The following is a 12,277-nucleotide window of genomic DNA, read 5'->3' on the forward strand; positions in this document are numbered from 1 at the left end:
GGACAGCTGAGCAAAACACATCCTGGGACTGTTTTCTCCATGACCGAGGGGCACCAGGGCGGCCTGGGATGCACGGGGATGGAGCGACAGCCCAGGCGGGGAACACAGCCCTTCCTTCCAGCGCATCGCAGCCTCCCCCCTGCCCACCTGCCCGGGGGCCCCTCTCTGTCTCTCTTGCACAAACACACACACACACACACCGCACGCTCACACATGTGCACAGACACACAACACAAGCACAGACACCACAGGCACACGCTCGCAGAGTTCACATTGCTCCCTTCGTTTGGGCAGGAAACAGCTCAGTGCAGAGAAGCTCCTTTTAGTATTTTTGTTGTTACGCCTGCCTGGCTGCTGAGGGAACGGGAAGGGGGCGCAGGCGGCACAAGACGGGCGGAGTGGTTGCCGAGCGATGCCATGGAGCAGCGGTTGCCGAGCGACAGTCAGGGCTCGGGGCTCGGGTGGAGCGAGGGGCCCGGAGCAGCGCCTCTGGAACAGCCCACAGGCTGCCAGAGCGAGAGGGGGCAGCCTTGCCCTGCGTTCCCCACCCCCCCCACCCCCAGGACCCGGCTTCATTCGCTTTTGGGGGATGGGGCAGGGGGTCCACCGCCATCTCTGCCTTTCTTCCTCTGCAGACCCACGCCTCCTGCAGGGGCCGGAGTGGGGGCCCTGGGTCCCTGGGGGCCGCCACCGCAGGCCACGCCTCCCCGGGACCCCCCTCGCCCCTCTCCCGCGGTGGTGGCGGGGGGGTGNCCAGGTGTGCGCCCCCCCCCACGGCTTCTGCTCACCACCTCCCCATTCCCCGAGAAAGCCAGGTAGGGTGGAGGGCGGAGAGGCCTCCGGCGCACACCCCGCCCAGCTCAGAGCCCCGTCCTTACCCTCCGCCTTCGCCCTCCTCCTAACACTCCAGGGGGTATAGCGCTCCTCACCCCAGGGCCCCTGCCCCTCCAGCCTGGAGACGGATTTGATTTGGGATTGTTATAAAAATAATAATAACCCAAACACAGAGAAGCCAGGGAAAGGGCTGAGGGCANNGGGTGGGGGGGCCGGGGAGCAAGCGGGAGGGGCGGCCCTGGGGTCGCTCTGTACAAGTCCAGGTTGGCGGTGGCCCTGGCAGTCCCCACGGGGCCCCTGGGGGCGGAGGAGGTGGCTGGGCGCCTCTAGATGAAATACTCCTTCTTGTCGTCGCCGCCCGACTGCCCGCCTTCTGCGTTGATGATGGCCGTGTCTGCATCCGGGGCGTCATCCGAGCCTTTGGCTTCGTGTGTCAGGTAGGTTCCTGGGGAGAGGCAGTTTCCACACCTCTGAAGCCCCCTGCCCCAGCCTCGCTCGCCCACCCACCGCGCCGGCTCCTGCCACATTTCTCCTGCCTAGAGCCTTCTACCCCCCTTGACTCAGTTTACATCTTGCTGTCAACATCCATCACCTGACCACACCCCCTTGAATTAATGAATGCTGCCCTTAATTAGAATCTCACTTATAATACAGGCAAAAAAGTGTGTGTGTTTGTGCATGCATGTGTATGTGTGTACACATGTGTGTGCGTGTGAGTTTGTGTGTGTACACGTGTATAGGTGCGTGTGTTTGTGTGTGCCTGCCTGCCTGCATGTGTACGTGTGTGTGTGCACATGTGTATGCATGTCGGCACTTGTGTGTGCAAGCGTGTAAGTATGTACCTGTGTATATGTATGTGCATACCCGTGTGTGCATGCGTGTGTATAAGCATGCATGTGCGTACCTTTGTGCATGTGTGTACCTGCATGTGTATTGTGTGCCTGTGTGTATGTGTGTGTGCATGTGTCTTTGTGTCTGCATGTGTGCACATAAGCGTGTATGTACATACATCTCTGTGTATATGTGAATGTATGTACCTGTGTGTATGTGTGTACATGTGAGCATACGCATGTACATGTGTGCACCCTTTGATGTGTATGTGTACGTGTGTGTATGGGCATGTGTGTGTGTGGACATGTGAATACAGGCATATACCTGTGTGCGTGTGTGTACATGTGAGCGTATATATATGCATGTGCATCCATATGTGTATGTGTGTGTGCATGGGTTTATGTGCACATGTGAGTACACATGTGTGTGCATGCACACCCTACATGGGGACAGGGAAACTGCAGGTCAGCCCATGAGCAGGCAGCTGAGATCTGGGTCAGCCCAGGCACTGGGCTGCTGGCTAAAGCACTTCCAGAGGGGAAAGCCTGGGAGGAGAGTGGGCCGCCATGGATAAAGAGGAAGAGAGAAGAGATGGTGTGGGGACAAGGGGCCAGGGGATCCGAGGACGACTAGATGAGGAGGGAAGAAAGGGCAGGACAGGGTGGGACAGAGAGGCAGTTCGGGCAGGTCCCAGCCTTCAAGCAGGGACCCTGGAGGCGGAGTGGCATGGGGGTGGCAGCTGGCCGAGGGGAGGGCTCCACTTCACTTGGATGGTCACCAAGGGTTGGTGGCGCTCAGTCCTCGCAGGGCTGGCTGCCTTCTTCCTTCCTCTCATACTCCAAGCGGCCACTGAGCCCCCAAGTCCTGGCCCCCCTCCCTCCCCAGCCTTCCCTCAAGCTCCACGCTGCCTCTGACCTTTGTGCCGGATCAAGTAGTGGCCCAGGAAGATCAGCAGGATGAGAAGCAGGAAGACGATGAAAGCCACGATCCCACCAATGATGGCGTGGTAGGTGCTGGAGGATGATGGCACCGGGCTGGGGTCTGTGGGGAGGGGACACACACAGTCAGACCCGGGAGGGGCCCTTGTCTTACAGCGCCTCCGGCCGTGGCCATGCCGTGGGTATTGTACACAGCGCAGAGCATGGGCCAACCTCAGGAGAAGGGAGTGGATCCTACAGCAGAGGAGATATGCCTTATTTTGTTCCTTTCTTTCTTACACAGTGTCTGAAACGTAGTAATTATTAAAAAATCATGTATTCATGAATAAGTGGATAAACCTGCTAACATTCAACCCTTTAAATTGTATCTGTGGCACTGAGGTGCCAGGTAGCTTTACCATCTAAACTCATCTCTTGTTCTCTCTCTTGCTTTGGCTTTCAGCAGGTATCAGAGAATTCCTTCCATGTCATCAAGCCCTCTTACCCTCCTGTCTACTTGAGATCCAGAGCTGGCTTCTCTCGGGGGGCTTCCCAACCTGTTCACCCATTGCCCCGAGACCAGAGAGATGAGGGGCAGTGACAAAGCCAAGAACTGGGAACTCAGACAGCACCTCACAGAAGCTGATGCTGTGTAAAGAGTAGTGCTCCCTCTTGGTGAAGAGATCAGGGTTCCAGCTACATCCAGTCCTCCGGCGTGTTCCAACCGGGAGGCCTGGGACTCCAGCCTCACATCCCACCATCCAGAGGATTGTGGGAAAAGCAAAGGCTTCATTCCTGGATGGCCCCCATGGTGGCCAATGTCCCCACCATCAGGTTAGAGACACCACCCTCCACAGCAGCATCTACAAGGGACAGATCCTCAGAGCACAGACTGGGCCAGGCATGCCAAGGACAGCACCAGCCTAGCTCGAGTCCCAAATATCTGAGGAGACAGTGCCCAGGCCCAGGACGTCGTCTGGATGTGTCCAAAATTGCATCAGCCGTAGATATAACTCCTCCGCCCATGGGAGAGCCACTGTTTTCCCACAGACTCAGCTTGAGTCTCGATGCCTCACTGACTCCTTACATATTTCGTCTTTCCTACCTTATGTCTCCTCAGGCTTGACTGGGCCAGCTTTTTGGTTCCTTGCCTGTCTACGCCTAATTTGAAAAGAAAACATTTATGCTCTAGTTTTTTTATGCTCTGCTTGGGAGGGAGGGAGGGAGAGGAAGGGCCTGGGGGCTGCATGACATGATGGGGTAGGTGTGAGGTGTGAGGTGGAAGAAGCAGGGGCAGGTTACCCCCATCTTTCCCCCGAGCAGTAGGTGATACACAGTCCACATTGCAAAAATACTAATCCTGGATAATTGTTCCAGGGGCTACGGAAATGGAAATCCCTTAGAAAAACATAGCTTCCCATGGCCATCAGTTACAGGTCCCTGTCTCTAGGTAGAATTCCATTTCATTCCTTCCAGGCTGGTAGCGTCAGGACTGCTTAGGATACTCCTGGAGGAAGATGCAGGACCCCCTCCTACCACCAGGCGTCAGCACTGAAGCAGACCAGTCAGACAGGACCCGCTGGTGGGGGTGGGACCAGCCCGAGACCAACCGCGGGGCGCCAGAACTTTCTCTCACTGCCAGTGCCATCAGAGTTGGTCGGGGGCTGACACTGGACCTCAGCGCACCCTCCTTGCTGCTGGCATCCTACAATAGCTCTGTCTGTCGTGCTGAGGCAGCTCCCACATGCTGAGGTCTGCCCCTGGAGTCAGAATCACCCCATCTATACAAACATCGAGGTCCCAAGATCTCAGGTCTCTTATCTATAGGAGCCTCAACTGCCATCACCTCCCTGAGTTAATGGCATTTCCAATATGGAAGCCTCTGCTGTTCTCCCAACAATAGGTTTTCCCTTTTCCGAGGAAAGGTTTGTAAGGTTTTCTGGAGGGACTCCACTGCCATTGGGATCTTCGAGACTTCTGCCAACTCTCTAATAAAGGGACCTCTGTGCTAGCCTGTCACTTCTCCCGAAGCTGGGTTCTGTGGGCACACCTTCGGGGAGAACTTCAGAGAACAAGCATCACTAGTATCTCTGCACGACAGATGTCAGAGGAATGCCCTGTGTCTTGGCGTCTAGCATCTCTGGGTTCTGCCTGGACCCACTTTGCTGTGTCCAAGGTCTGCAGGAAGGGGTACTGCAGCATGCATCCCATACTGGTCGCGGGAGAAGCAGCCCTGAGACAGCTCACTGGAATGGGAAACACCCACCCCTGCCCTGGAGAGGCCTCTGCCAGAATGGGTGCAAGGGTGCAGGGAGGGGGCGTGCAGGGGTACAATGTTGGCATCATGCGGGCCACCAGCGCTACCCAGAGGCAGACCGGAACCTACCACTGTGCTGATGTTCCCATATGACACATTCCGGAGTGGACCCAGAGACCAAGGCCCAGGCCCTTTCATGGGGGGCTCTTGTCCCCTCACTTGGCCCCAAGCACAGCAAGGGGTGCTCTCAGGAGATGGAGAGGCAGTGCAGGGTGGGCGGAGGGGGGCTCACCATTCACATTGAGTGTGTAGTAGGCCTTGTAGCTTCCCATGTTGCTGGTGGCCGTGCAGCCGTAGGTCCCGCTGTCACTCTTGTTGAGGAAGGGGAAGATCAGGGCACTCTCCTGGGTCATCTTTAGTGGGGGCACACTGCCCTCCTTCTCCCACAGGTACTGCTGGGGGCTGTGGAGGCAGAGAAATCACACATGTTAGGGAGAGAGCAGGCCAGGGGGCTGACGGGAGACAAAAACAATAACTGGGCACAGGAAGTCAAGGACAGTTTGATGAAGGCTAAGGAATTACAGGGGCTACAGACAGGAGCTGCTTGGAGGGAGGGGCAACCCCTTGGGGTGCAATTTGAGGATGAGGGAGATTTCCTAACTTGAGTCTTGCTGTGGCTTGGCGCCCAAGGGGACCTTGGGGGTGGCCAGAAGGGGCCCCCTTCTGCTGCTTTGTAGGAGAAACGGTCAGAGGATGGATGGTGCTGGACAGGGCCAGGGAGTCAAGAGCAGGAGGGAGATGGGGACACCCTACGGGCGGATCACAGCCTGAGGTACGGAGGTGTGTCAGGGGCAGGAAGCAAGCAGATCTTCTTACACGGGATTTCCACGACCCTCACAGTGAAGCAGCAGCTTTTGGCCCTCGCGGGGGTGGGGAGGGTCCGGCCTAATCTTCGCCGTTGGTGTGTCTGTGGAGAAGGAAGTGATGTCAGTGCAAAACTGCCCCCACGTCCAGGAGAGGGCGGCTCACCCAATGTCACCCAGCTGTGTATGTGTATTACAGCCTCTACGCCCGGATGCCCCAGGGGCCTGGAGGACCAGGGACAGAGACCTCTGCCCTTGGCCTCTTGCAAGCAGTTCACTGTCGCTACTGAACACGCGTGAGATTCATGCTGCAAACTCGTAGAGGTAGGATTTCTGAAGATCTGTGCTTGGTGGGGCCCTAAGGGACATCCTAACCTGGAGCTGAGGAGCGATCCCTGGTGCCCCTGTGCCCAGCACATCAACGGGACTTAATACACATTTCTGATGGAATCAGTGAACTTGAACTTGATCGTTTATTGAGCTCACAATCACTCGGTCCTCTCTGCTCTGCAAGGGAGTTTAAACTGGGAGCGACTCTTGAACACAGAGCATCATTTTTTTAGTGGTCAGTCCAAAAGTGAAGTAAGAGCTTTGCAACAACAAGAGATCAGGGTCATATTTTGGCTGCAAGAAGGCACTGACACAATATAGATGGGCTCTGTGATGGAAAAATGGCATCTGCCACGGGCGCCGTAGGGCTGCTCAAACGCTAGGTCCAGATGGCCGCAGAGAACAATAGAACCAGATGCTGGTTGAGAAGACAGATAAAGATAAAGAGGCCGAGCTTCCCCCAGGGACAGAGCCAAACTTAACAACCAGTGAATGGACGTGTTAATGTCAGATCAAACAGGAGACAGAGAATCAGGCCAGGTGAGACAATGAGTGTCCCAGGGTCCTGCAACCATAGAAACATCTAGCACAGTGCCTGGGGTATAGAATTTGTTGACTGACTGCTGATCACAGTTGGGTCTAGAGGGAGTCAGTGCCAGATGGTCTGGTACCTAACAGAGCAGTCTATGGAGTTCAGACAGGGGAGGGCCCTCCGGAGCCCTGGACAAGGACCAGGGCCTGGGGGAACGGCCCCAAGGCCAGGGGCGCCCCCACTTGTAACTCACGAGCAGAGAAGCACCTGAAAGCAATATAGACGTTTACAAAGTTATTTTCTATACTTCCCCCTTGACCCTCACGCTAATTCCGGGAAGTAAGCAGAAGCCACTGAGAGGTGGCACGCTTTGGTGGAAGACACACAGCTAGTCGCTGGTGGCACCACAGCTGGGATCTGGGCCGGCTGCGTCCAGCTTGCCAGTCTTCCCAGTGGAAAGTGATGCCACCCCACACCTGCCTCACGTTCAGCAGTGGGTTTCCACGATGGGTCTAGCAATTGGTTTGAGGAGCCCTAATGCCCGTCCCAGATGCAGCACTGCAATTACTTTAGGAAAATGGCCAGCCTTTAGACAAGCCAGGACAAGAAATGCATTCTTGTATAATTCTCTATCTTCTGCTTTAGTACTTCCTTTCATCTTAGTTCCTCCACTCAGAAAAGTTCCAAATTTCCTCAAGCGAGGGCAGACGTCCCCTGTCTGTATTCAAGGCAGATTCCACAGAGAGATGGGGATCTGTGGAAAGGTTCAGGATAGTGACCGTGAATCCCAAGAACACTCGCACAGCTGGGGCAGACGGGGAGGACCACAGGGGAAATCTGGGAGGTCACAGTATGTTGGTCTAAGAAGAAGCCTCCGCGACCACCATGTTCATCTTCTCATATTACAATGAAAGAGTCAGCTCAACGGGGAAAAGCTATTTCCCTAACCCACATGGCCCGTAAGTGGCGGGGGTGGAGGGGTAGATTAGAACCTGCATTTTCTGACTGTTGACTTGCTACAGGTACCATCCCAGTTTACATCAGGCTGCATAAGCCTGGCCTAGCTCAGGGTAACCTTGCCCTTTGGGCCAAATCCTGCCAGCAACTTGTTTTTTTGTCAATAAACATTTATTGGAACACACCCATGCTAATTTGTGTACATACCATTTATGGACATTTTCCTACAGCAACAGCAGAGTTAATTAGTTGAGACCATGCGGCCCCCAGAACCTAACATGTTTGCTGTTGGGCCCTTTACAGGACAGCTTGCCGACCCTTGGCCTGGTGCTGTCACTTCTCATCCCCTCACTTACCTGTGCCCACAACCCTTTCCTTTCCCCGCCCCCAACTCATACCTGGTCCTGCTTCACCCACAAGCCCACGACATACATAGAACCTCGATGCGCTGAGAGGTGGATCTGTCAGCTCCCTTTAGAGATTCATGGTTCACAGAGCATACGATGTCGGCCCCGTCATCGTCCCGGGAAACCTGGAACGTCACTGAGCTGCTCACGGTGAAGGTTTTACCGTTGGGATCTTCCTGCACGCGGGTTGGTTCCCCTGGAGTGCACACACGCAAGCACAAAGTGAGCCCTAACGCACAGATACAGTGTGGGCCCCACGGCAGACATACAGATGGCGAGTCTCAACTTAGACACACTTAGAGAGTTGTGAAATGGTTATGTACACACAGGGAGAACGTAGCCCTAACACACACACACACACACACACACACACACACACACACACACACACACACACACACACACACACACACACACACACACACACACACACACACACACACGAGTGTGCACAGAATATCTGTCCTTCTCCTTCTGTGCCTTGCTGATGTGCACATACACAGACATGTGGACATGCACGCCTCTCCTCCACCCCCACCCCCTCCTCCTGAACCCCAAAGCAGGGGGAACTTACCGTGGAGTTCTTGGTCTCCCTTCCTCCAGGTGAGCTGGGCTGCAGGTTTGCTTCCAGAAGACTGACAGTTAAGGGTGGTTGTTTCTTTTTCCCGTAATGACGACTTGTAGCCAGAGATTATGGGCTTCTGTGGGATTCCTGCCATGCAGGGGGGAGGGGCGGATGGCCAAGATAGGAAGGAGAGGCTCCCTCAGGTGACCTCAGCTCTCCCTACAGAGATGGCCTCTCTGGGGGTCAGGACACCTGGGTCCTGCTTTGCTTTACAATGCAGAGAAGGCTAGAGTAATCATCTTTCTCCCTGACCTCCTCCCTAAGGACCAGTAGGGAAGATCTGGTACGTGAACTGACACCCCACAGCACAGCTGGGTAGCTAAAGAATTGGTGCAACGCTTCAGGGGGGAAAGAAGGAGACAGAAATGTAGGACCCAGACAAGAGCATGTAAGCAGCTGGGGTACTTGGACATTATCATCACGCACAGCAAGCACTTCTCGTGTTTCCCTCCTGAGGTCTTGGGAGGTATGTGGAACAGATGTGAGCATCTTTCTGTCATAAGTTAGGAGGTTCAGGCTCAGAGAGGGTAAGAGATTTCCTCCAGAGCAAACAGTAAGTAGAGGAGAGAGGATTAGAACCCAGTGCTCTTTGCATTTCATTCCATCACAAAGGAAGCACAGACTGGGCTTTTCCCAAGCGCTTGGAGACCTGCCTGGCCCCTGTCTGCCTCAGGGGCTCACCTAGGAGCTGTGTTTGCAAGGAGGCGTGCTGCGGAGCCCCTGGGGTGGGGAGCCTCACCGAGCACGGTGACGAGGGACTTGGCGGTCCTCACAGGCATGGTGAAGATGGAGCAGGTGTACTCGCCTTCGTCTGCCAGAGCCACGTTGCTGATGCTGATGCTGAGCTCGTGGGGAGTGGATCTAACCAGCTGGATCCGATTATCACGAAGGGCTGGAGTGGGAGAATGGGAGGCGGGGCTTTCACTGGCTCATTCACGTTCATCTTCCAATACCAGGCTGGCATCTTTGGGAGAAGGGGTCTAGTGGGGTATAGGGCAGGGGAGACTGTGCCAGACTGTGCCAGCCCTAAATCTTAGGGCTCCCCTAGGGTGTAGCCACTTGGGGACCCTGTAGGACTGTGCATGGCTCAGGTCAGAGCTGTAACACCGAGATTTTTCTGGAGCCAGGTGAGGAGCCTAGGGTACCTTCCCGGTGCTCAGCCTCTGGACCCCAGGCGCACCTGACCCCTGCTCGGTGGGCACTGCCCCAGCCCACAGTCCCCACCCGCCTCCCCAGAGACAGGAAACTTGGGACGCTACCTCTCTTCTCCCCAAAGTAGAGAGTCTGCTGGGCCGGGTTAGACCACTGCAGGGACGAATCCTCGTGATCTTTCACTTGGCACTTGAGCACCACGGTGCCACCAGCCACCACTGTCTCATCGGATGTCCAGGGCTGGCTATCTGCAGGATCACAAGAGGGTTAGCTTTGTGGGGAAGCCCTGCCCCTCCACCCACTTCTGGGCCAAAGTACCACCTCATCTAACCCAGACCGCCCAAGGCCCAGGTGTCTGTGTTCTCTGAAGGCGTCGTGGGGGCAGGAACAGAGGTGGTGGGGAAGGGGAGACAGACCTTATTTCCTCTTGCTTGGACTCCACAGAGAAACAGTCACCTGTTGAATGTTTGCTGGGTGCACTGACAGGGCCGCGGACATTTAGGGGAACAGAGGCGCCCAAATCTACACACAGCACTTTGAAAGCACGCACACGCACCTGCCACTCCAAGCTCTCCTTCCCTGCCTCCAGCTGCATGTGCGAGCGAGGGCGGGAGAGGCGCGTGACACTAGCAGCCCCGAAACTAAAAGTGAGGAGAGGCCAGGCCAGCCTCGGGTCCCCCCCATTCGTTGACATAAGAGGGAGCCGGGGAAACTGTGCGATAAGTAACAAAAACGATTCAATGAAACAGAAGAACCGAAACATTTTGGCACAGACTTTGTGACTTCCTCCCACAGTTGGCTTCCCTTTATCGTCAGCTCACATCCCTCCAGGATCGGGGCAGCCCGCCTCTCAACACACAAACCCAAGTCACCCCCCAGCCCTCCTGTTATTTTAAAGAGTAAAGGATTAAAATTTTCCCTTCCATGCGTTGGACATGCTCTCTCACCCCCTCTCTAGTCAAATTAAACAACAATAGCAACAAAAGCACGAATAAGGTATCGGGTGGATAAGCCATTTGACTCCCAAATGTGCCTTCTCGTTGGCCTAGCTGGGCCCCCTCACTGTGTGACACTCGCTTCCTCCTCCCCCCACATGGGTTCTGCTCCCAGCGCGGATTCCCTCATCTCCAGGACTTTCTGTGACCCCATGGTAGCGACCTTCCCAGAACTAGAATAAACAACACCTTCCGGCTCTGATTCCCAAGCCTTCGCATCATTTCTTCTGTGGCGCTCACCTACTTAACCAGCATCAGGCTTCTCTGAATAGGAAGCTGAGAAACTTGCTTCCCACGGTCCCTCACTGAGTAATTTTAAACAGTCCTCATGATCCCTATGGCACTGACCTTACCCCTGCCTTGTCTGGTATTCCTTTCTTCTTTGGCCACTGGAGCTCCATTTCCGAGAAATGCATAATGAATACTCCTAGCAGAGAAGGGGCCCCCGAGGAGTGAAGGTGGCGCGTGCTGGGGCTGATAACAGAAACCCCTGCTCTGTGGCTGGGGCGGGGGGTGGGGGGGGGGGGGGCCTGTCTCCACACTGGAGCACAAAGTCTGGCCGCTGGTTTTACTGTCTGGAATCATAACAGAACTGAGGGGGATCTTACGGGATCACGGAATCCGATTCCCTCATTTTTTACAGATGTGGACAATGAGGCAATGGAGGTGGGGTGATTGCCTAAGATCATTCTAGTGTCAGTGATTCCAGTTGGGCCTGGAACTCTGTTTGACTCTCGGTGCAAGTGGCCTTTTCATTGGAATGCTCCTCAAGTAACCATCTAACTTGAATCTTAAAACTGTGATTTTAAGATTAGTGAGCCAGAGACGGAGCTGGCGGAGTAAACTGGGACGTGATTTATCCCTGAAATGTCTGAACGAAAGGGCTGGGAAACCTTTCATTTATTGCCAGCCGTATACCAAGTTTTGACGAGTAATCCTGCCCTCCCTGGGTCCCTTTGAAGAATTCTGCCTCAATTGTGTCTTCCAGAACCTCTTCATTCTGAGTAATACACTCCTCCTGGCATCATTTTATTTTTGGAAGAAGGTGTAGGGATGCAGAGGTCTCTACTGGAGCGAGGGAAGAGGCGTAAGTCCGGGAGGAGCCGGTGGGGTGGAACTAAGAACTAAAATGTCAGATGGAGCGGAGAAGGAGCTGTGTGGTAATGAGGGGAGTGGGGACAGAGGGCAGCGGCACCATGAGCGGGAGATGATGTGAGGATGGTGGAGGGAACCGAGGGACACAGTGACGAGGGGCCTGGATCCTCACCTTGACTGGCCAGCATGTCAGGGCTGCTCCAGACTGTGGAGCTGATGGCCTCGCCGAGGGGGGCCAGAGTCCCCAGCTCCAGATCCTGGTCCTGCCAGTAGCCTGGGGAGAGAGTCTCCATCAAGGATGAGCCCTACCTACTCGCTGCTGCCCTTTGGGACACTTTGGTTGCTGGGGGCGGGGAGAGGACTGGCCCCTCTGAAAAGCAGCTTCTCCGGGGTCCTTTCTGAGGGAAGAAGTGAGGGCTTTTCCTGGGGGGGGGGAATGGCAAGTTGCAAGGAGGGTGCTGAGTGTCACCAATCTGTCGTAT

At 55.3% G+C, this 12,277-nt stretch overlaps 1 protein-coding gene across 1 annotated transcript; it reads right to left on the reverse strand.

Annotated features, from left to right (window-relative positions):
• Nucleotides 1-1,041: 1,041 nt before the first annotated feature.
• Nucleotides 1,042-12,048, reverse strand: CADM3 (cell adhesion molecule 3). The gene is made up of 9 exons (XM_077760143.1): nt 11,968-12,048; nt 9,813-9,953; nt 9,293-9,445; nt 8,503-8,640; nt 7,954-8,124; nt 5,716-5,806; nt 5,132-5,301; nt 2,581-2,706; nt 1,042-1,279 (listed from the first exon to the last, which is right to left on the reverse strand). The coding sequence occupies exons 1-9, from the start codon at nt 11,981-11,983 to the stop codon at nt 1,161-1,163; spliced, it is 1,125 nt and encodes a 374-aa protein (XP_077616269.1). The 5' UTR covers nt 11,984-12,048; the 3' UTR covers nt 1,042-1,160.
• Nucleotides 12,049-12,277: the final 229 nt, after the last annotated feature.

Source organism: Crocuta crocuta, unplaced genomic scaffold (genome assembly GCF_008692635.1).
Source record: "Crocuta crocuta isolate KB4526 unplaced genomic scaffold, BGI_CrCroc_1.0 scaffold133, whole genome shotgun sequence".
Classification (NCBI taxonomy): domain Eukaryota; kingdom Metazoa; phylum Chordata; class Mammalia; order Carnivora; family Hyaenidae; genus Crocuta; species Crocuta crocuta.